Source organism: Athene cunicularia (assembly GCF_003259725.1).
Source record: "Athene cunicularia isolate RWA chromosome 17 unlocalized genomic scaffold, athCun1 chr17_part1, whole genome shotgun sequence".
Taxonomy (NCBI): domain Eukaryota; kingdom Metazoa; phylum Chordata; class Aves; order Strigiformes; family Strigidae; genus Athene; species Athene cunicularia.
This window is the reverse complement of record NW_020799122.1, coordinates 6,565,906-6,586,007: the sequence shown is the minus strand read 5'-3', so window position 1 is coordinate 6,586,007 and position 20,102 is coordinate 6,565,906. Positions and strand designations below refer to the sequence as shown.

The 20,102-nt window shown below is 42.2% G+C and overlaps 1 protein-coding gene across 1 annotated transcript in view; it reads left to right on the top strand.

Annotated features, from left to right (window-relative positions):
- ODF2 (outer dense fiber of sperm tails 2) overlaps positions 1–19,448 on the top strand; it is a 19,683-nt gene extending 235 nt beyond the window's left edge. Inside the window, exons 2-21 of the mRNA XM_026860621.1 lie at positions 1,743–1,827; positions 2,539–2,692; positions 4,069–4,194; positions 4,825–4,995; positions 5,748–5,914; positions 6,972–7,101; positions 7,397–7,528; positions 8,354–8,428; positions 9,403–9,474; positions 10,061–10,177; positions 11,048–11,233; positions 12,067–12,176; positions 12,840–12,975; positions 13,660–13,770; positions 14,410–14,514; positions 15,046–15,204; positions 16,074–16,174; positions 16,710–16,872; positions 17,215–17,340; positions 18,101–19,448. Of these exons, the coding sequence (XP_026716422.1) occupies positions 2,585–2,692; positions 4,069–4,194; positions 4,825–4,995; positions 5,748–5,914; positions 6,972–7,101; positions 7,397–7,528; positions 8,354–8,428; positions 9,403–9,474; positions 10,061–10,177; positions 11,048–11,233; positions 12,067–12,176; positions 12,840–12,975; positions 13,660–13,770; positions 14,410–14,514; positions 15,046–15,204; positions 16,074–16,174; positions 16,710–16,872; positions 17,215–17,340; positions 18,101–18,274 (2,469 nt within the window). The 5' untranslated portion in view covers positions 1,743–1,827; positions 2,539–2,584 and the 3' untranslated portion in view covers positions 18,275–19,448. The remainder of the gene's footprint in view (positions 1–1,742; positions 1,828–2,538; positions 2,693–4,068; positions 4,195–4,824; positions 4,996–5,747; positions 5,915–6,971; positions 7,102–7,396; positions 7,529–8,353; positions 8,429–9,402; positions 9,475–10,060; positions 10,178–11,047; positions 11,234–12,066; positions 12,177–12,839; positions 12,976–13,659; positions 13,771–14,409; positions 14,515–15,045; positions 15,205–16,073; positions 16,175–16,709; positions 16,873–17,214; positions 17,341–18,100) is intronic.
- Positions 19,449–20,102: the final 654 nt, after the last annotated feature.

Here is a 20,102-nt window from a genome sequence, read left to right as displayed (position 1 = left end):
CCTCGCCGTGTGGCCGCGGGAGGTCTGAGCCCCCGGGAGCTAGCCCGTCGGCGCCTTCCCCGCCGTGTCAGTAGTGGGACGTAGCCCCTGGGACGGTCCTTCCCGCGGCGAGGGAAAGCGGGAACGATCAGGCGACTTCAAATGTATAACGGGCTGCTCGGGGTGTGGCGCCGTCCCCGGGGGTTTTCCAGCCCCGAGAGGGTAAAACCCTGCTCTGAGCTCAGCGCTGCTCCTGCTGTGAGCAGGAGACTGACCTCAGACTATGTCCCTGCCAGGCTGAGGCAGCCGCAGATCCTTTGCAAAGGCTCCAGAGATGGCAGGAGAACTTAAACTTCTGAAATAAACCCTGTTGCTAGGGGCAGCTGGGTAACAGCAGCCGAATTGCGGTGATTCAAAAGCTCTCAAGTTTTCAGTCCGTGCTGTAGGGGGTGTGTACATTCGGGCCTGAGGAGAGTTTAACCCCTCTTTGGAAAGAAGAGGATAAAAACACCCAGTGATGCTTGGGGTTGGTCATAGCCAGAAGCTGGGGAATCCTGTTCCTTCAGAAAGCTGCCACTTCCTATTTCTGACTGAGGGAAGTACTGATGTGTCTTCCCCTCTGTGATTTTCATAAATCTGACGTTATGTACAGGTGTGTTTAAGACAAAACATATTACTTTAAAACAGGTGCAGTATTATTAGTTTTATTTAGAGTACGCTATTACATGAGCCTTGACAAACTGACAGATTAATCAGTGAGCTATAGCAAGTGATCTAAATTCTAGTCTAGCAGAAACATTGTACAAAATCCTGGTCTACTGCACTGCAAGTAACACTTTCCTTTTAACACTTTTTGTTGTGTGGCAAATCGTGAAGGAGCGTTACCCTAAGATTAGTTCACTAAGCCTGGTGTCATAGAATCAGAATGGATTAGATTAGAAGGGACCTTAAAGATCACCCAGTTCCAACCCTCTGCCACAGGCACGGACACCTTCCACTAGCCCAGGTTGCCCAAAGCCCCGTCCAACCTGGCCTTGAACCCTCCCAGGGAGGGGGCAGCCACAGCTGCTCTGGGAAACCTGTGCCAGGGCCTCACCCCCCTCACAGGGAGGAATTTCTTCCTTATATCTAATCTGAATCCACCCTCTTTCAGTTTAAAACCATCGCCCTTGTCCTCTCACTATGCTCCCTGATAAACAGTCCCTCCCCAGCTTTAAGTACTGGAAGGTCTCCCTGGAGCCTTCTCTTCTCCAGCTGAACCCCCCAACTCTCTCAGCCTGTCCTCACAGGGGGGTGCTCCAGCCCCCCAAGCATCTTCGTGGCCTCCTCTGGATCCGCTTGAGCAGGTCCATGTCCTTCTGATGTCGGGGGCCCCAGAGCACTGCAAGGGGGTCTCATGAGAGCAGAGTAAGAGGGAAGAATCCCCATGCTCAGCTTGCTGGCCACACTTCTGATGCAGCCCAGGACACAGTTGGCTTTCTGGGCTGCGAGTGCACGTTGCTGACTCACAGTCAGTTTTCCATTCACTAATATCCCCAAGTCCTTCTCCTTGGGGCTGCTCTCAAATCCCCTCATCCCTCAACTTGTCTCTGTGCTTGGGATTGCCTCAACCCATGTGCAGGACCTTGCACTTGGCCAACTTTTGTTGCTTGGGTTCATATATTTGATGTGTTTGAGCCTGCATGTTGCCTTAAATTGTAAAGAAAAGGATGTTCAGAAATGGGCACCTTTTCCTGTTAGTCATTTTATTATTTCTGTATCAGGTGTCCCTCATCTATCAACGATGAAATGACTTCAGTCTATACATGGAGCACAGTCTCTAGAAGAGCTAAAAGTTTTAGGATAACTGTAAGTAATTTTAACTAGGCTTACAAAAACCTTTCTGCTAGAATCAGATTAGTGCTGCTGGTGGATTTTCAGTAAGATTTGCAATTGCGTTATACTGTTATCTTTACTGAAGCATCAAACTCAAAGGTGATGACTTTTAACCTTGCATCTCCAGGCTTTTTCTGTGTTATGTTAGATATTGTTTAAGGTTATGCTTTTTTCTGAAGACTTGCTATGATCTCAAAGTTTTTAAACATTTGTTTAACACCAAAAAGATGAAGTTAAGCACATATGAAAATGTTTGTAGGTTCAGAGTTCTAGGATGGAAGGATCCTGATAATTTCCTGTTTTTTCTTAACTAAACTGTTCTGCTAAAAAGTATGTTAAAGGCTCCTCTTCTTTTCCCTTCACACTTCTCTTCATACTCAGATTGTGTTGGTTACTGGAACTCTTGATTTGCTCACTTGCTCTAAGACTTTGAACTCCAGTGACTCTTACAGACACTTGCCATCAATCTAACTGCATGTGGTCTTTAATAACCATGCTAAAAGCAGAAAATAGTAGAAGCAGAGAAATTATGTGCATTAATCCTAGCTTTACAGCAGAATAGCATCTGCCATTTTGAATTGCACACTACTGAAAGCAAGCTCCAACTTTAACCAAAGCCAGCCATTGTTGCCCTCTGGCACAGAGGGAGGGAAGTGTTGTTATTTCCAGTTTCCTTATTCACAGGTTTCCTTTCATTGTATTGCCCTTTCCCATCTGTGGGAGAAGAGCCATGAAGAACCGTTCCTCATCTCCCCCTTTGCACGTCCATGTGGATGAAAACACCCCTGTCCATGTCCATATAAAAAAGGGTCAGAAAACCACACCTGCGAAATGCCAGGTAGGAGTGTGTACCTGGGTGTTTTGTAAGGGCTACAAAGAGGAAGGTGAACGGTTGTAGAAGCACTACAAAATCTTCAAGGTTTGTTTTACTGTTGTATTAGAACTGTAAGATTTGAATTCATATTCAGTGGTGAATTTCCAGTAATGCGTCTTCTCTATTTAAGATGATTTAAGTATAATATAGAATATATAGTTAATTCAGGTGTTCAAGGGTCACTGTGAGGAGCATTGATTCCAATGTGATGTGGTTTGGGGGAATTTTCTCTTTTTATTTCCTGGATTTGTGTCCAGGAAATGATTTATCTTTGGCTTTATCCCAATTTTTATAGGAAAGGTTTGGGGAAATGTAATATCTAGGCATTTCAAAATCTATCTTGATTGTATTAAAATAAATATATTTAGAAAAAGAGTCTGGATTCAAACCATGTTCTGGCATTAAACACCTTTGCAGTCCACTGAGCTCTGCAGCAGAGGATCTCTTCATAGCCTTATCCACAGTAGGCAGAAGGCAATACTGAAGTTTTGTTTCTAGTTATCTCATATCCTCTTTTGTAGCTGGATGTTTGTGTAAATTTGTTCTCAAAAGGTGATGGAAGTTGATTGCTTGCTCTTCCTTATGTGCAGACACCCTGTTCTAAGTCCTCTATTTTGTGGTTGTTGCTAATGGCAAATATCACAATGGGGTAGAGCCTGACAGTGAAATCAATTACTCCTATTAATTAATTGCCTGTAGGGAATATTTAGAATATCTGATTTTTCTCTAGGTTTAGAATTGTGCTAAACCACTTTAACTTTCATTCAGTTACAAGCACTTTGAGTTCAATAAAAATAAATGTGGATCTATTAGTTGGCTGCAAAGCAGGGAAAACACTTCAGGGGCTTTTCATAACCAGTCACACTGCACTGTTCTTTTTTTCTCTGGTAGTGTTGTCAAATGGTACACCTGCTCTTTTGTGAGATGAATGTGGAATGGAGAAGGGATCTCCCAGGTTGTTCCTTCTTCACATGAATGGGTTGTATTGTGGTATTTTTTTGTGTATCTCCATACAGAGACTTCCTTCCCTGCCACCCCAATCTCCCACCCCTGGCTGCTGGGTAAGGCTCTTATCACCTCAAGTGCAGGTATCCCAGTAACAGAGTCACTACATGGTAAACAAGAAGAATTTACCACATTAAGCCATACTGTCAACTGAACGTGCAATAACCTGGTTGCTGTTAGCCTCCTCCGATGGCTTCTGGCTCATCTGATCTGATGTATCATGTGAAACACTGTGATATTTTTGTTTGAATGGTCTTTCATTTGTTTTTGCAGCACGAAAAATTTTAAATGGTTCTTTAAAAGTCTGTGATTTATTTTATTTTCTCTTTCTTTAGCAAAAGCAAAACCAGAAAATAAAAACAGATACAACGAATGTGTGTCGAACTGTCCGGGTGAAATCTAAGGCCCCCTGGATTCCCCCAGGCAAAACATCTGTTGGGGAGTCCACCTACAAATGGGAGGTACGGCTGGGTTTGCTCTTTAAAACAAGCTTTCAGGTTTATCTGAGGTTAAAGAGAGCAACTGTGTAGTGAGGGAGCTGGGCTGATCTGAAAGAAGGCTACTGTCACCTACTATCCTTTTTAAGTGTCTTCTAAAAATCTTTTTCACTTTTTAATATAGAACAATTGGAAATTAATTAGCAGCCTATGGCCATAGCATGCCTTTCTTCCTCTAGAAGCCAGACAAACTTAGACAGATTTGTTTGTTTATTGTAGTTTTATTCATCCCCTTCAAGATCTCATGTGGAAGCACAGCGAGGGGCTGCTGTTCTTAGTTTCTTCCAAAGCATGGAGTATTTCTGTAGTATTGTGTAATGTTTTCTTTCTCATGGGTTGATAGCTTTGCCTTTTGTATTCCTGGCTCTTCCTAGCTGAGAATTTGAACTTTTTTTTTTTTTCCTTCTTTTTCTGTTCTAGTCTTTCTGCATTCTTGACCTTTCTCTGATGGAAATAGCTGCTTACAAATGTTTTTTTTCTTATTAGCCTTATTGCATGATGCGACCTAGTCTCTGTTTTTAACAGAGTTAGGGTTAGAACACTGTTTATAATTTTATACTAAAAAATTGATTCTCTTTATTGCTTTTCTAACAGGGACCAGCTCGACGCCTCGAAATTACTTCTCCAGATTCTGAAAGAATGCTCTCAGTATTGCGCCTGAGTGACCTCTCTACAGATGAGGAGGATGCTGTTTACAGCAAAATGAACAAATATGAAAAGAAGATAGATAGCCTGATGAATGAGGTGGGAACGCTGAAGAATGAGGTGAGGAGGCAGCATAAAGACCTGATGACTTGGGCTTTGTAGCTGATTGTTTTGCAAGAGCAGGCTGGAGTCAAGTCTTGGTGCAGTGGAAGGCTACCCAGGCCACTGGTAGCTTTCTTAAAAAAAAAAAAAAAATCAGAGTTGTTTAGAAAAGCTGAATTATCCTAATGAGAAATTCACTAAGCCTGACTGTGAAACATTTTAAAACATTATCCATTTGATATGGTATTGCTTCAGTTTCCAAATATCTCTTCTGCACAAGTCCAAAATCTGAAAACTGGTCATTCTAGAAGGTGAAAAATACAGTATGTTGATGTTTTATTAAAGGGTAGATAGAAACAAAATGACAGGGACTATTTAGGTTGATTCCACCAGTTCCCTGGATCTCACAGAGCAATAGTGGAACAATGGGAGCCATCTCCAGCATGTGAACTGCTACCAGAGCTCCTTTCCTGCCATGTTTGAGGTCTGTCACATGTCTCATGCTGATAACAATTTTGGACTTAGAGCCAGGGTGCTTGCTTCTCCCTGTGTGTGTGGAATGGAAGGTATTTCCAGGCAATAAGTGAATTATGCCCTTTGTGCACAAGAACAACCTGGAAGTATCTAAGCAAAAAAAAACCCCAAACAGCTATGGTCCTTTGTTGTTTGTCACAGAGGAATAGCTGGTTCATTGGCTTGAGATGTGGATTCTGTCTATCACTGTAAAAGCACCTGGTTTGCGTTAACTTCTATTTAAATATCTTCTTCAGGCCAAGCTACAGAAAAAGGCGGAACAGCAGCAAAGGACAAAGCGTCTCCTTGAGGAGCAGAAAGAAGAACTGCATGAGGTCACACAAGAGCTGGCAGAAACAGAACACGAGAATACACTGCTCAGGCGCAATATTGAGCGCATAAAGGAAGAGAAAGATCTGACTGTGTAAGAAAGCTCTGGTTCTCCATTGTTACTACAAGTAGTAGTATCTACAGGGCACCAACCTCCTTTTTTGCTAACATTAGTTGAGGTTCTAGTTTGTACCCTGGGTTGCAGTGCTACTGAAGAACTAATGTTCTTGGATTTTTAAATTATTTTTTTTTTCTGTCACCTTTTAGAAGGGGGACTTGAGATGGTGATAGCTGCAGAGGAGGTCTCTAGCATGATTATTGGAATAGAAAAAACTATTCTGAGAGGAACCTGAGAGTGGTTGGCTTGTATGGCCTGCTGGAGGGCTATCCTAGCTCTGCAGTTAATGTCTTGAAGGCTAAGAGCTACTATTTGAGTTAGGATGATATTGATAGAACAATAAATAAACATGGAGCTGAAAACGAGAGGAGAATTTTTGGCCTTCGTGAAGATCATACTGAAATGAGAGTGACAGCCACTGAGACTGCATCATGGTGTTTTGTTTTTTTCTTAGTGACCCTGAAGGTCTCAAAGTCTGACATTTTTGCATCTGTTTTGTATCTAAATTAGGGAAGTTTGTGTCTCCAGGGGGACACTAGTGTTTTAAGAGAGTTAGTTATTTTTTCCTTAAGAAAGGTCACTTGGAAGTTAATACTGTGTATTACTTTTTCAGAAAACTTTGTGAATACTTCTGAGATTGCAAGCCCTGGTTAAGAACTTTGAGCTTGGTGTGCTTTCCTATTTCATGTTCAGCTATTTGGAATCTTACTTCTGGTGTGGCTTAAGTGCCTGGGAAAAGCACAGCATTGTGTTTTGTGTTCAGCAGTGTGTGCAGGCTTTGGTATCAGCCTGCTTTGTCCCCTCTCAGTTACTGTTTCTTAGCTATGGTCCTAGCAAGCTCCTGGTGTCTACTTATTGGTTTCTGTCACAACTTCCACACTAAAAGCGGGTAAATCTCAAGTAGTGTTTGTTTAGAGCCTTCATTCTCTGATTTGAGGGTTTTTGAGTTTTAACCCAATCAGCTGTATATCAATAGTGGCTGGTACAGCTGTCAAAGCTTCTTGTTTCTCTGATGGCTGAATTCTCATTACAGGCTACAGAAAAAGTACTTGCAGCACGAGAAAGAGTGTTTGATGTCCAAGCTGAGCGAGGCAGAAAGGGATGGAGCAGCAGCAGCCAGGCAGATCCATGCCCTGAAAAACACAATTGGGAGACTCAACATTGTAGGTGTTGTCCTTATTTTTTTTTGTTCCCCCCCCTTACTACATTGTCCTGTTACATGGCTGTCTTAAAAGTGTAACGTTGCAGTTGCTGATCCAGAAGAATGTAAGGAAAAGTGAAGGGGTTTAACATGTTTAAGGTGTATGCTAGTTTTGTTTGGAAGTGGGGTATTTACTTTGCAGCATCCAGTCACCTTCTGCACACGTGGTGCTGACTGTTGCACTGCTCATGCTTGTATCAGCTTCACACATTAATTCCATGTGAACAATTCTTTTCTTGTTTTTTTTTGTCCTTTAGGAGAAACACATGAGCAGTTCAGACATTAATGCACTGACAAGACAAAAAGAGCTTCTGCTCCAGAAGTTGAGCACCTTTGAAGAAACCAACCGGACACTACGAGAACTTCTCAGAGAGCAGCACGACAGGGAGGTGAGCAGTCTGTGTGCTTGAACTTGGATGACTGCAGGAGGCTATGTTGTCTTGTGGACTGAGATGGAGTTTCAGAGCTTTTAACTCTTTTTTTTTTTTTTTTTTTCCCTTCCTCAACTCTGTTGACCCTGTGTCGTAAAGGGTGGATAGGTTTTTTTTTTTAATTCCTGCCTACATCATAGAGTGAGACTGACTTTTCTGCTTTGAGGATATTAGAGCACCTAAGTCTTTGTATTAAAAGGCATAGGCAGTAGTGTTTCTCCTGTGGATACAGCTGTATCTGCTGCTCCAGCTAGTCTGAAATGTAACTGCTACAATTGCATTGGCTGAACTCGAAAGACTAGATGTGGCCTTAGCTAATGGGAGCCTGAAGATCTTCAGACCTTTATTTTTGTAGGCTGTAAGAGCAATAACAGAGAAATGATAAACAGTTCTGTACTGCTTTTAAGAGCAATACAGAAATTAAATTTCTTCTGTAGTTTATATTCCATGTGAGCAAAAGCAGGCTGATGGTAACAGTTCTTTCAGCTACCAGTGAGACTGGATAAAAGGACTGAGTTCTTCCACATGACTTTCCCTGAGTAGCAGGCGGGTTGGAAAGATCTTAAATTGGCATCATGTTTTTTATGATAATCTTTGACTGAAAAGTGGAAAAGCTTTCTGAGATGGGTGATGTGAAATATTTAGCAAATTTGATGCTTCTGGGTATCTTCTGAGAACTGCTGCTGCAACTGGGAGGAAATGGTTCATTTGTCCAGTTCCATTTAAAGAATCTGTATAAAATTGACTTTTTAGTTATCAATTTTTCTCACATTTCTTTTGTAGAAGGATGCTCAGAAGATACTGGAGCGGCAGGGAGCACTACTGAAAAGGCTGGCTGACTCAGATGCAGACAAAATGGTAAGCAAACCATAATATTTTTTTTTTTTTTTTTTTCCTTTAATGATAAAGCAGAGATCTAAAATGACAAGCTCTTCTTTGTCTTGTATTCAGCCATCAAGTCTTACACTAATATCTTTTAGACCAATAAAAAATAGTTTGGCTTTTGTGGTAATCAGAGCTACTACATTGCTCCTGAGATTAACAACCTACATTTTAAAGTGGATAGATTTTCATAGCCTTTGAAATATGGGGGGCTTAGAATGGGGATGGCACAACTACACCTACATATAAGAGCACCATCAGGATTTACAGTATTCAGCTCTAAAGGAGAACTTGAGCCTGTTCTTATTATGTTTAAGTACAAATGATTATGCTTACATTTGCTTACGGCACTGAATGTACAGAGCAAGAATCGTACTACATATTTCTTTAAAAAGAAAACTCTGAGGGTGGAAGAGAAAAAAAATATCTACTGCCAAAATATCCCTGACAATCAGGATAGAATTCTTCAGTTTGGAAATCATCTTATTGTTTCTGTTTGTCAGGTTATCCTTAGAGACAGAAAAGCACAAAGAGGGTAAGCTTTCTGAATCTGCTTCTGTCACTGAATGAGTGACCTGGTGCCAGTTTTTGTTCATTTCCTTATCTTTAAACTGAGAAAAGAGTCCTTACGCTGCCAGAAATTATAAAACTTGCTCTGAGACATAGGTAATGCCCTCTTTTTGTCTGTAGAGTATGTAGTCCTGCTAGGTCCTTGTTCTTGATTGGATATCCTGTGCCCTGTTACACAAATGTACGTGTATCCCTTTTGCTTTCTGCTTGAGGAGGATGCAGCCTGTTTCTCCAGGGCGGAGGATGCTGTTGCTGTGGTTACCAGAGAGAGTGCTGTGGATCAGAGGGTCTCAGGAGGGTGGCAGTTACACCTCTTTCCCTCCACCTACCAACCTAAATGTGCTTGTTACCTAACATTTGAGTGGTGTTTGTTTTCCCAGCAACTTCAGATGAAGCTTCGGGAGAAAGAAGAAGAAGTGGACAATCTTACCATTCAGATACAGGCAGAAAAGGTAGTTTCCTGTTTCTATTTTCCTCTCTTTACTCCACCTTCCAGTTCTGTAGAACCACAGGTAGTCCAAAGTATGGGTTTGTAATTGTAGACGATTACTTTTTAAGGGTTCAGATGACTGGCTTGCTTATAAAACTAGACAGCTACCTGCTCCCACACAGTTGTAGATTCCATATTCTGCCAGTAAGACCTGTCACAAAGATGAATAGGTGGTCTTCTCTTTGTTTGGGCTTATCACTGAGTTGCCGTTCTGTTTAGGGTCATTTTGGTTCCTGATGTCAAATTCCAGTCTCTTCCTCAGTTTAGGAAGTAAAAAAGAAATGTAGTGCAAGAGCTCAGATGTGAAGGACGTGTTGCCTTTGAACAAATCTTTCAGGCCAGTCATTCACATCTGATGTAAAATAAAGAGCTACCCATTTGTTGCCCATTTTGTTGGAGCAGAGAAGATGTGAAGGTGCATCTGAGGAAAGTGGAGGTGGCTGAGATCATTCAGTGAAGAAATCTGACACTGTTACATATTATAAAGTGTTCCTTCTAATTAGCTTGTTGAGGAAGGTGGTGTGTGTCATTTTTTGCTTCTTATTTAGGACCAAGCAAAGACAGCATGCGAACTCTCCAAATCTATGGAGGCTGTGAGAGGCCACTTACAAGCACAACTGCGAAACAAAGAAGCTGAGAACAACCGTCTGACTATACAGATACGGGTATGTTCTCGGTGGTCCCTGGGGGTTGTCTTTTCATTTACACTCATGGACTGAATTGACTGACAAGGGCAGTAGCACTCACCAACTATTCTTCTACCACTGGCTGGTGATGTTTGTGCCACTAACATGCCCCATACTTTTCAAATGAAGTAAGAAAAGAAAAGCTTTTCACTTTTGATGCATGAGGCAAATTCATAGCCATAAGGTCTATGTGCATTGATTAGATTTTTTTTTTTTTTTTCTAAGTTAATTACTACATAATTATTTAAAAGATGGTTTTGGTTTGGGCAAGCATCAAGACAGATTGTAAACTATTTGCTTTTTGGAAAAAGTGCTGTGCCATGAGTTCCTGTGTTTGATCATACTCATGTGCTTTCTACAGTATTAATGAGGAAGAGAAGGTTCCCCTGGTTTATCTTGTTCAAAGTCTTATGTTTAACATATCTGTTGATGTTGTGATGAACATATGTATGTTAATGATTTAGAAGAGCTTTATTTCTGTTAAGCTTTATAGCAGTATAAAGCAACATAATTATATGCGAGTATTTCAATTAAAGAGAATGTTCTCAGGTAGATCAAAAGACTGGTAGACTAGTATTTATCTTGGTCAGGATAGGAAATCAGTATTCTAGAGAGTAGCTTATGAAAGGAAAAAGGAAGACTTTTGGAAGGAAAGACAGACGTGTCATGCTGATATGTCAACATTAGGACAGGACTGTGTAGGTGAAATGTGATTGCAGGTACCTCCAGGCTGGAGGTTGGGGGGTTATGCCCAGCTCTCTCCACTGTTTCCAGGAAATAAGTTGCTGCTTTGGGTATACCTGCATAAGGACACTATTCCATGTGGTGTGTTTTCTTCCCCTGCTGCAGAATCTGGAGCGTAGTGAAGCTCAGCATAAGGCAGAGGTGGAATTTACAATGGAACAACTGAAAGAACTAAGGCAGAAGGCAGACCGGGATAAAGAGGCCCTGAAGAAAGCCATCCGCGCACAGAAAGAGCGGGCAGAGCGGAGTGAGGAGTATGCAGGGCAGTTGACTGTCCAGCTAGCAGAAAAGGTACCTCATAACATAGGGGGAGAGACCTCATTTCAGCTTATGCACCTAGATCTTTGATTTCTGATAGCGGCTCTGGGGACAGTCTCTGCTTTCAACTAATGAGATTTATTTCTGTCTTGGTGCCTTGGCCCATTTATGCTAAGTTTAGAACAAATCCAGTTTTCTCAGCTGTCACTGTATTCACTGCACGTCCTTAACTTAGGACATGCAGTAACTTAGATCACACTAAACTAACAGATCTGATTTTTCTCCTGGTTCTTTAGAATCTGAGGGTTGAAAAAAGCCAATAAAATGAAGCCTTGTGGCTTTGACTGAAAGTGTGAATGGAGTTGGTTGCTAATCCAGAAACTAGTCAGAGCAGGGAAGTACAAAGACCTAGAGGTGTACAGGAATTTCCTGTTGAAAGATGACTTAAGGATATCAAGAAAAAGTAGAAGAGTTAGGAGTAAAACAAATCAGAAGGAATCATGGATTTTTGCACTACATGATTGGGTTTTTTTCTGCATTGATTTTAGAATTCCAGGGACCAGAGCCACTTGTAGAGTCTTAGCCGTGCTTTGTATTTATGGTAGTACACCTGCCTTCAAAGAGGATTATTCTTCTTTTGCTGCTATTATGTCTGTTGGCTGACAGTAGTGTTGGGAAACACCTCTCTCTGAAGGATCAGGAAGAATAAAAATACTTGTGCTCAATATTTTAAAAATATTAGTGAAGTCTCTGCACATATCATGCTTACCCATATCAACATCTCTGTGTATTGTCTGCATATCCCATGTTCAGTGACATTTTTGTCCCCCTTGCTCTTTTCCTCATGTATGTATTTCGTTTGGCAGGACAGTTACGTTTCTGAGGCACTGTCTACTCTGGAGTCCTGGAGGAGTCGCTACAACAAAGTAGTAAAGGAAAAGAGTGACCTTGAACTGGAAATTGTTACGCTGAACAGGTTAACATAAAATTAGTTTGGAGAAACAAGCATGAGTGGGGATAAGTTCTAAGTTCAAGGATAATTTTTTAATTAAATTAATCTAATTGTAAATATCTGACCAAAACCAGCACTGCCTAAGAGCTAAAGCAGAGTCTGCAGTGTGTGAGTGAGAGGTGTGGCTGCTGCTGCTGACCTGCCACAGGAAAGGCAGGTGTTAAAGGGTTTCCTGACCCTTAAGACTTTCTGTTCCTTTGCCATTTTTGTAATGCTTTGGAAGAATTGTTACCTTTCTTTGGAGATCTGTTTGAGATGCTTGAATGGAAGGGATTAGAAGAGATAGGCAGAATACTTTGTTCCAGTTTTCTTGTGTAAGAAAATAAATGTGTTGGTATCACTGCAGTACAGTTGTTGCTGCAGGAAAAAATAGGTAGGTACCAGACAACAAAGAGGTACCTCTTTATCCTGTGTGTCTTGGAGGCAACGTGTTTGAGCTCCAAGGGGACAATTCAACCTCCATCAAGCTGAGGTGGTAGAACAGCATAACAGATAGGGTGCGTACATGACTGGAGGAAGAAGATGAAATGATAGGGAAAAGACATATTTGTGAAGCTACTTTTCAAGGGTTAGGAGTCTAATCCTTAAGTGACAAGAAAGAATAAATAAATTTTCTTTGTCTGGCAGCCGTGTTGCAGACTTGCTGGAACAGCAGGCAACCCTGGAGGACAAGATGCGTGAGGGCAGAGAAAATTTGATGGATAAATTACGTGAACAGACTACAGAGACCACTTCTTTCAAAATGGAGAATGAAAGGCTAAAGGTCAGTTATTCTAGGAGTTTGATGCTGAAATTCTAGGGGGGAAAAAAAGAGAAATTATACAAGTTGCTTGTCCTCTGAGGACAGAGTTGATTTGCACCCATTGCTACCGTTTAGTTTCGGAACAGGTTTACTGTATTCTGAGCGTGATAGGGCAAGTATGCTGGGAGGAGACATGAAGAAAGAAAGTGAACATGCTGGGAGGACTGGGTTTCTTCCATGTTTTGGCTAGGAATATCTCCAATCCAAGTACTGTTTCTTCCAGCTGAGATCTTACATCTTGTCCTTACATCTTTGTGTTGCTGGCCAGAGAACAAACTGTAGCTCATGCAGAGAGAATGGTAATCTCCAGAATAAAAAAAACCCAAATGGCTGGTGCATTTCTCTTGTCATCTCTTACCACTGGTGATCTTGTAGGTGACCTACATAATTTTCTTCTTGGAAAGCTAGGCATTGCTCCAAGTAAGGAGTGGCCCTAATCCAAGTAGCACAGCTCATTCAGGGAGATGGAAAGATTGCACATCCCAAACCTCTGTGCTCTGCTGTAAATTTGGCAATCCACTGAGGTCTGGAAAGTTTTGCCGACTTACACTGACAAAAGACTTTTTTCTCAGTCTAAGCAACGTTAGGCAGTTAAGGTGGCAGATACTTCTAAGCGCTCAATGGAAGATGGTTTGGTTTTTTCAGGCTAGTGTGGTCCCAATGGAGGAAAAGCTGAACCAGGCGCAGATGGAAGTGCAGCAGCTCAAGAGCTCTGTCAGGAACTATGAAGGGCTGATTGAAAACTACAAGTCACAGGTAGGTATTTTATCAAAACCTTCAGCCCTGGCATAAACATGTTTTCTCCCTTCACTGTTGTGGATTATTCTGTAGTACCTTAACTCTGTGCTTGCTCTTGGAGGATGTTGCAATTTCATGTGGTTTTGGTTCTTTTGTCTCTATTAGCTTGACTTTTTCTCAAACGGCAGCATCCAGACTGCCATGTGCTGTATGCCAAGGTGGGGAAGACTTGTCTTTCTCACTATGTGCTGATAACTTGGTTGTTAGGAAGACCTGACTCCCACAGCAGAGATCTTGATTAATGGAAAAGACTCGTTTGAATTATTTCACTTTCCCTTGCTTATTTACAAAGATGAGATGCTTTCTTCTGCCTTTTAGTATGGCAAGAACTGTTCCTTGGCTGCTTTTCTGGGGGGGAGTTTGAATATTGTGGTAGTAGGAAGATAAAGCAAGAGGGAAGAACACTTGTTGGAAAGCCCAAATGATCCAGGTGGCAGGAGCAGAAAGTGAACTTCCAAATACAGTTCTGGGGTGGTGGTTAGTGTGGCAAGAAACTTGTTGCTGGTCCTTGAGCAGCTTTAGCTACTCCAAAGCACTGCACATTTGTTGAAAACTATATATGAGAGATCAAGTATGTGGGGTTTTTTGTATGTCCAGGTGTTGAAGGCCCAAATCGAAGCAGATGATGTGGCAGCAAAACTGGAGAAGTGTGATAAAGAGAACAAGACACTTAAGGATGAAATGAACAAGGAGATTGAACTGGTAATTATTCCTCTAAAGACTCATATGTTGTAGACATTCATGGATCTTAATGTTCTGAATGTAGTGAAAAATGGCTGTGAATAGGAAATAAAGGGTTTATCTGAGTTTACCTTTTACAGTAGTTTTTCTCAGCAGCTTCTTTTTACTATATGGCATTCTTCCAGAGGTGTTTAAATTGCTTAGTGTGTCCTTTTCTGCAGAAATAGTGGTTTAGAGCAGTGAACTATGCAGGTTGCACCATTGTCTGGTATGAACAGCTGTCCCCAAAAAAAGAGTTTGTACTTCTAGTAAAATTGAAGCCCAGGATCCAAAATACTCATTTTCACTCCATCTGTAGAGAATGCCAAATCCTAAGATAAAGTCTTTTGGAGTAGGAGAAGACCTTAGACTTTGAACTCCCAGCACTGGCCAAATATCCACACAGTGTCATTGTGGCTGCAGATTAACAAAGCTTCACTGAAGTTGAGAAATTTTTTAGTCTTGATCTTATGAACATTTGGAAGTTCCTCATGTTCTTTTCTCTGATTGTAGGCACGTAAGCAGTTCCAGTGTCGGCTTGCTGAACTGGAGAAGCTGCCTGAGATCCTAAAGATCACAGAGACACAGCTAGCAGAATGTCAGGACCAGCTTCAGAATTATGAGAAGAAGAACATGGACCTGTCTATCATCATTGCAGATCTTCGTCAGCGGGTAAGGGACTGGCAGAAAGTACCTGCACCGCTGGAATCCACAAGTCTTGAGACCAGCATGAATTTCTAATCACAGCAAGGTTCAAACTTCATCTCTGTTCTCGTCTCTTTTTGAAAAGATTAAACGTGCACTGCAAAATAAAGGTGTGTGCCATGTCTTTGTGCAAGTAGCATTCCTTACTGTTTGAAAGGGTTTTCATTCCTTGGTGTGGAACCTTACTGGGACTTGAGTACCAGCAGTGAGAACCTTTGCTAATGCCAACACTTGCTTCCATTACTTCCATCATCTTGTCAGCTTTCCCTCCTGTGGTTTTCTGCTGATAGTGCTGTCCCAACCTTGTTTTCTCACCCTGATTTCAGGTTGTTTTCCTAGTCACTGTTTTTTTTGTCCCCAGGAGGAGTGTGTAGGTATTGCAGGACGATTACAGACAGACATCACTTCTATAACCATGCCTCGAGACACAGCAAATGATTTCACAGTCTGACTGCTTTACCTGATTGCCTTGGAATTACAAACCTTCCTGATAGTTCAGGCTCTGATGCCTTTGTGGGCTGCTGTCATGTATATGGCTGCTTCTAACGCGTGTGCTTCGCTGTGCTTACACCTGGCTGCTCTGCACGCAAGTGTTTATGGACTTGGCTTTTCATTTGTAGCACAGAAGAGTTTTCTTGTACCTTTCCAAACATTAACAGGAAGCACCACCAAAATGGATGCTTAGTGCTTTGCTTTTCTATCCGCTGTTCCTTTTCTAGGGCTTTCTGGAAATTACAAATTGAGCATGTTTCCTTCTGGAGAGCATATGTTTCAGGTGTTTGGTCGTGTGTGTGTAGTGACTACTCTGTAAAGTAATTACTTACTGTAATTTTTAGATTGAGCTCCAGGGGGACAAAATGGAGATGACAAGAGAGAGATATCAGTCTGCCCAGGAGGACAAAAAGCAGCTAACCTTGAAGGTGGAAGAGCTAGAAAGGTTAGAAATATTAGGCTCTCTTGCTCTCTTAACCTTCCATTTCCATCCTCTTCCCATTGTTTTTTCAGGGGATTGAAATAGCATCAGTCTTGTTCCAGTCCCCCATGTGCTTCCAGGATTCTGTGCATTTGCTTATCCCACAAGGATCTCTAATCAGTAGCTGTCCACTGAAGAGAGTGTACAGGTTTTTGCAGCACCTTTTATGGATGTTGTTAGAAAGGATGGTGACTTACACAGCAGACAGACCAGCCTCTTGTCCAATCTAGCCTGACAATTTTGAGGTTACTGAATATTACAGTGTTTATAAATGCCTTTTAGTGACAGTGTCTGGGAAAATGCAGGTATGTGAATACTCTGTATGTCCTTCAATCTTTGAGATTTTGGTTTGAGACATGGAAAAGTGTTTCTTGGGGCTCTTGCCTTTCACAGGGGAATAGAATTTATTCCCAGACTAGTCAGGACCTGACAAAAAGGCAGACTGAAACACACTCAATTTAAAATGAATAGGTTTCATTCCCTTATTGTCTTAACCTAGAAAACTAGAGACGACGAGTGCCCAGAACATAGAATTCCTTCAGGTCATAGCAAAACGTGAGGAGTCGATTCACCAGTGTCAGCTGCGGTTAGAGGAGAAGACCCGTGAATGTAGCTCCTTGGCACGTCAGTTGGAGATGGCCATTGAGGATGCCAGAAGACAAGTAAGTGGTTTCTTGTGTTTGTGAATTCTCCCCAAACTACCCAGACTGTAAAAGGGAAGCAGCAAGAATGCTGGAAATAACTCCTCATGATGATTAAAATCATCACATTCAATGAAATACAAATAATAAAATGTCCTGGTACTGTTTGCACTTAAACTGTGGAAGAACTGAACCCCATGTTCCAGTTGGCAACAGAAGAGAGAAAAGCACAAGACTGAACTGCTGCTTATGTATGAGAATTTGTATAATTAAACTTTATTGGGCTTTTATGGGAAATGGGATAGGGAAAAAAAATCTTTCTTCCTTAGACAACCTAAGTTGTTGTTCTGTTGCTACACTTAGGTGGAACAAACTCGAGAACGAGCAACATCTAGAGAGAGGGCAGCCCAGTCCAAGATGTTGGATTTGGAGACCCAGCTGAGTAGGAATAAAACAGAGCTGAACCAGTTGCGTCGGAGCAAAGATGATGTGAGTGACTTGCAAGGAATACTCCTGCTATGGTGGTGGTGTCCTGGCAATAGTTGGAGTCCATAAGCCAAGGTCCTATGGACATGCTGCAAAAATCATGCAGAGCTGTCTCTGAATGTGACGTGCTGTTATGTGTGTGTCCCTGACAGACGTGTGAGACTGCATGTCTGCTGTGTCACTGATCCAGGAGTGGGGACTCTCATTTGCTGTTTACTTGTAGCAACGATCCCAATGAACTTGCTCTAAACTTTGTGTGTTTAAGATTCACACCTTACATTCAAACGAGATTTGCACCAGATATCATGGACAGATTTCTACTTCATGTACTGTGCTTGGTTATCTGATAGAGAATGCAGTTTCTCTTCTAGAGGAAAGGACTTGTAGAAGAAAGGGGAATCTTTCACAAGTCCTACTTACCCTGCTTGTTTACTTGAGTTTTACTTGGAATTGCATTGGCACATGGATCATGTCAAGCTGCTTTTCAGAACAGAGTGTGTTTAATTCCCCACAACTATAGCTAATCAGTTTTAAAAGCCCAACTGATTAGATGCATTGTCTCCTGTTTTTATCAGCGGGTTGCTGAATGGAGTTGGAAACGAGCAGAACAAATTATAAATATCGTAGTACCATCTATGGTAATGTCATCTACTGCTGTGCTAATTCTTGCTGTCCTCAGTAGTTTCAGGGAACAGCTTAAGTTTAACGTGAATAAGATGAATGTTGCTGTCTTTCAGCCTGTGTTTTGTGCTGCTTTGTGTAGGCAGAGCGCTGGTTTGAAAGTCGCCTACAGGATTTAAAGGATCGGCTGGAGCAGTCGGAGAGCACCAACCGCAGCATGCAAAACTATGTCCAGTTCCTCAAGTCTTCCTATGCCAATGTTTTTGGAGAAAGTGCCTTGCTGGGCTCCCCCAGCCGCTCTCATTCTTCTCCATGAGGACAATGGTCTCGTTGCACCTCTGCTTTTAAGCACAAAAAGGAACCCTATTTCAAAGCCATATGTTATTTAGGTAATAGGTTGGCATTTCAGGGTCATTGTTGGGAGACATCTTCCTCTTTTTCCTTGCAGCATGAGATGATAAAATGATGTCCTTAAGTGTAGGGTGTCAGCAGTACCAGTTTAGTGTTGGAGGTTGGTGTTGCACCATAAACTGTGCCCCCAAAGCAGATGGTTCTGTGTATGATGGAAGAAGATTCTTTTCATCCTGTAAGGTCCTGATGGTTTCAGCTCTTAAAACCTGTCAGCAGTTTGTTGAGCATGTTAATGTTGAAACAGTTCTTTTCCTCTTCATGCTTCCTTTTTCATTCTGTTTCTGTGTTGGGGAGATCATGTGGGGGTTTTTGTTTGTGGGGGTGTTTTTAATTTTTTTTTTTAAACTATTGAACATTGTATTAATACATTGGATGATAGGATGGTGGGAGAGGATCCACCCACCAGAAGTGTAAAGCTGAAAATAACTCAAGTGCCTGGGCTCTACACCTATAAGATATCCTGAAAAACGACAGTGTTCACGAACAGTTTTATACCAGAAATAATGATTTTTGTGGGTTTTTTTACTTGATTCTTGTATACTCCCTGATCCTCACCTTTTTTTCTGAGCATGATGCTAATGTTGCTTTACTCTTCTCACCCTAATTTCCTGATCCTGAATATCCCCAGGACTGAGCCAAACCCACCTGAATTCAAAGGAAAGATTGAGGTTTAACCTCAGTGGCACTTCAGTTGAGGTCTTGGTGTGAATGCCATGTGAGTTCAGGGTGTGCATGAAATACTGGCTTGGTTTTAAGCCAGTTAAAGAGCAGCTATGAATACTCAACTTCCTCATCAGACTAGTCTGCACCTTCTCTTGGAAAATCAGGTCTTTAAGAGTGTTGAGTCCCTAAAACTCATGTGCTCTCTAGTGCCCAATTCTTTCAAGTAAATGGTTCTTATGGGGGCAAAAATAAACATTGGATTTTTATCTCTTCTGTATCCTATTTATGTGCGATGTGGTCATTGAGCAGTATTTGTCATAAAGGTTTAAGTTAATCATTTTTTGAGAGTTCTGTAATTGTGTGTGTGCGTGTTTTTAACATGTTAAAAATCCTACAGGTGCTATGGTAAAACAAACAATAAACTTTTAAATTGGTTATGGTGGGGAATTCCTCTTCATTGTGCTGTATCAAGCGTTTTCTGGACCGTATTTTGGAAAAGCAAACATCCCAGGGCTGTTGGTGCAGGCAGTTACAGAGTCACGGAATCATTTTGGTTGGAAAAGCCCTTGAAGCTCTTCCAGTCCAACCACGAGCCTCACCCTGACCCTTCCCAACCCCACCAGCTCCCTCAGCGCTGGCTCAGCCCGACTCTTCAACCCCTCCAGGGACCCCGGGGACTCCCCCCCTGCCCTGGGCAGCCCATTCCAACGCCCAACAGCCCCTTCTGCACAGAAATCCTTCCTCAGAGCCAGCCTGACCCTGTCCTGGGCAGCTTGAGGCCATTCCCTCGGGGCCTGGCGCTGGGGCCTTGGCTCCAGAGACTCATCCCCCCTCTCTGCCCCCTCCTGGCAGGGAGTTGCCGAGGGCCAGAAGGTCTCCCCTCAGCCTCCTCTTCTCCAGACTGAACCCCCCCAGTTCCCCCAGCCGCTCCTCATAAGACATGCTGCAGCGCGTTGGACCCCAGGCCCAGCAGGGCCCCAGTCCCTCGCAGGGCTTCTCGGCGAGAGCACACGAAACAAGGGGCAAAGCGGCGAAGCTGCCGGTGTTTCAGGGCCCTGCCCCTCTGCTCG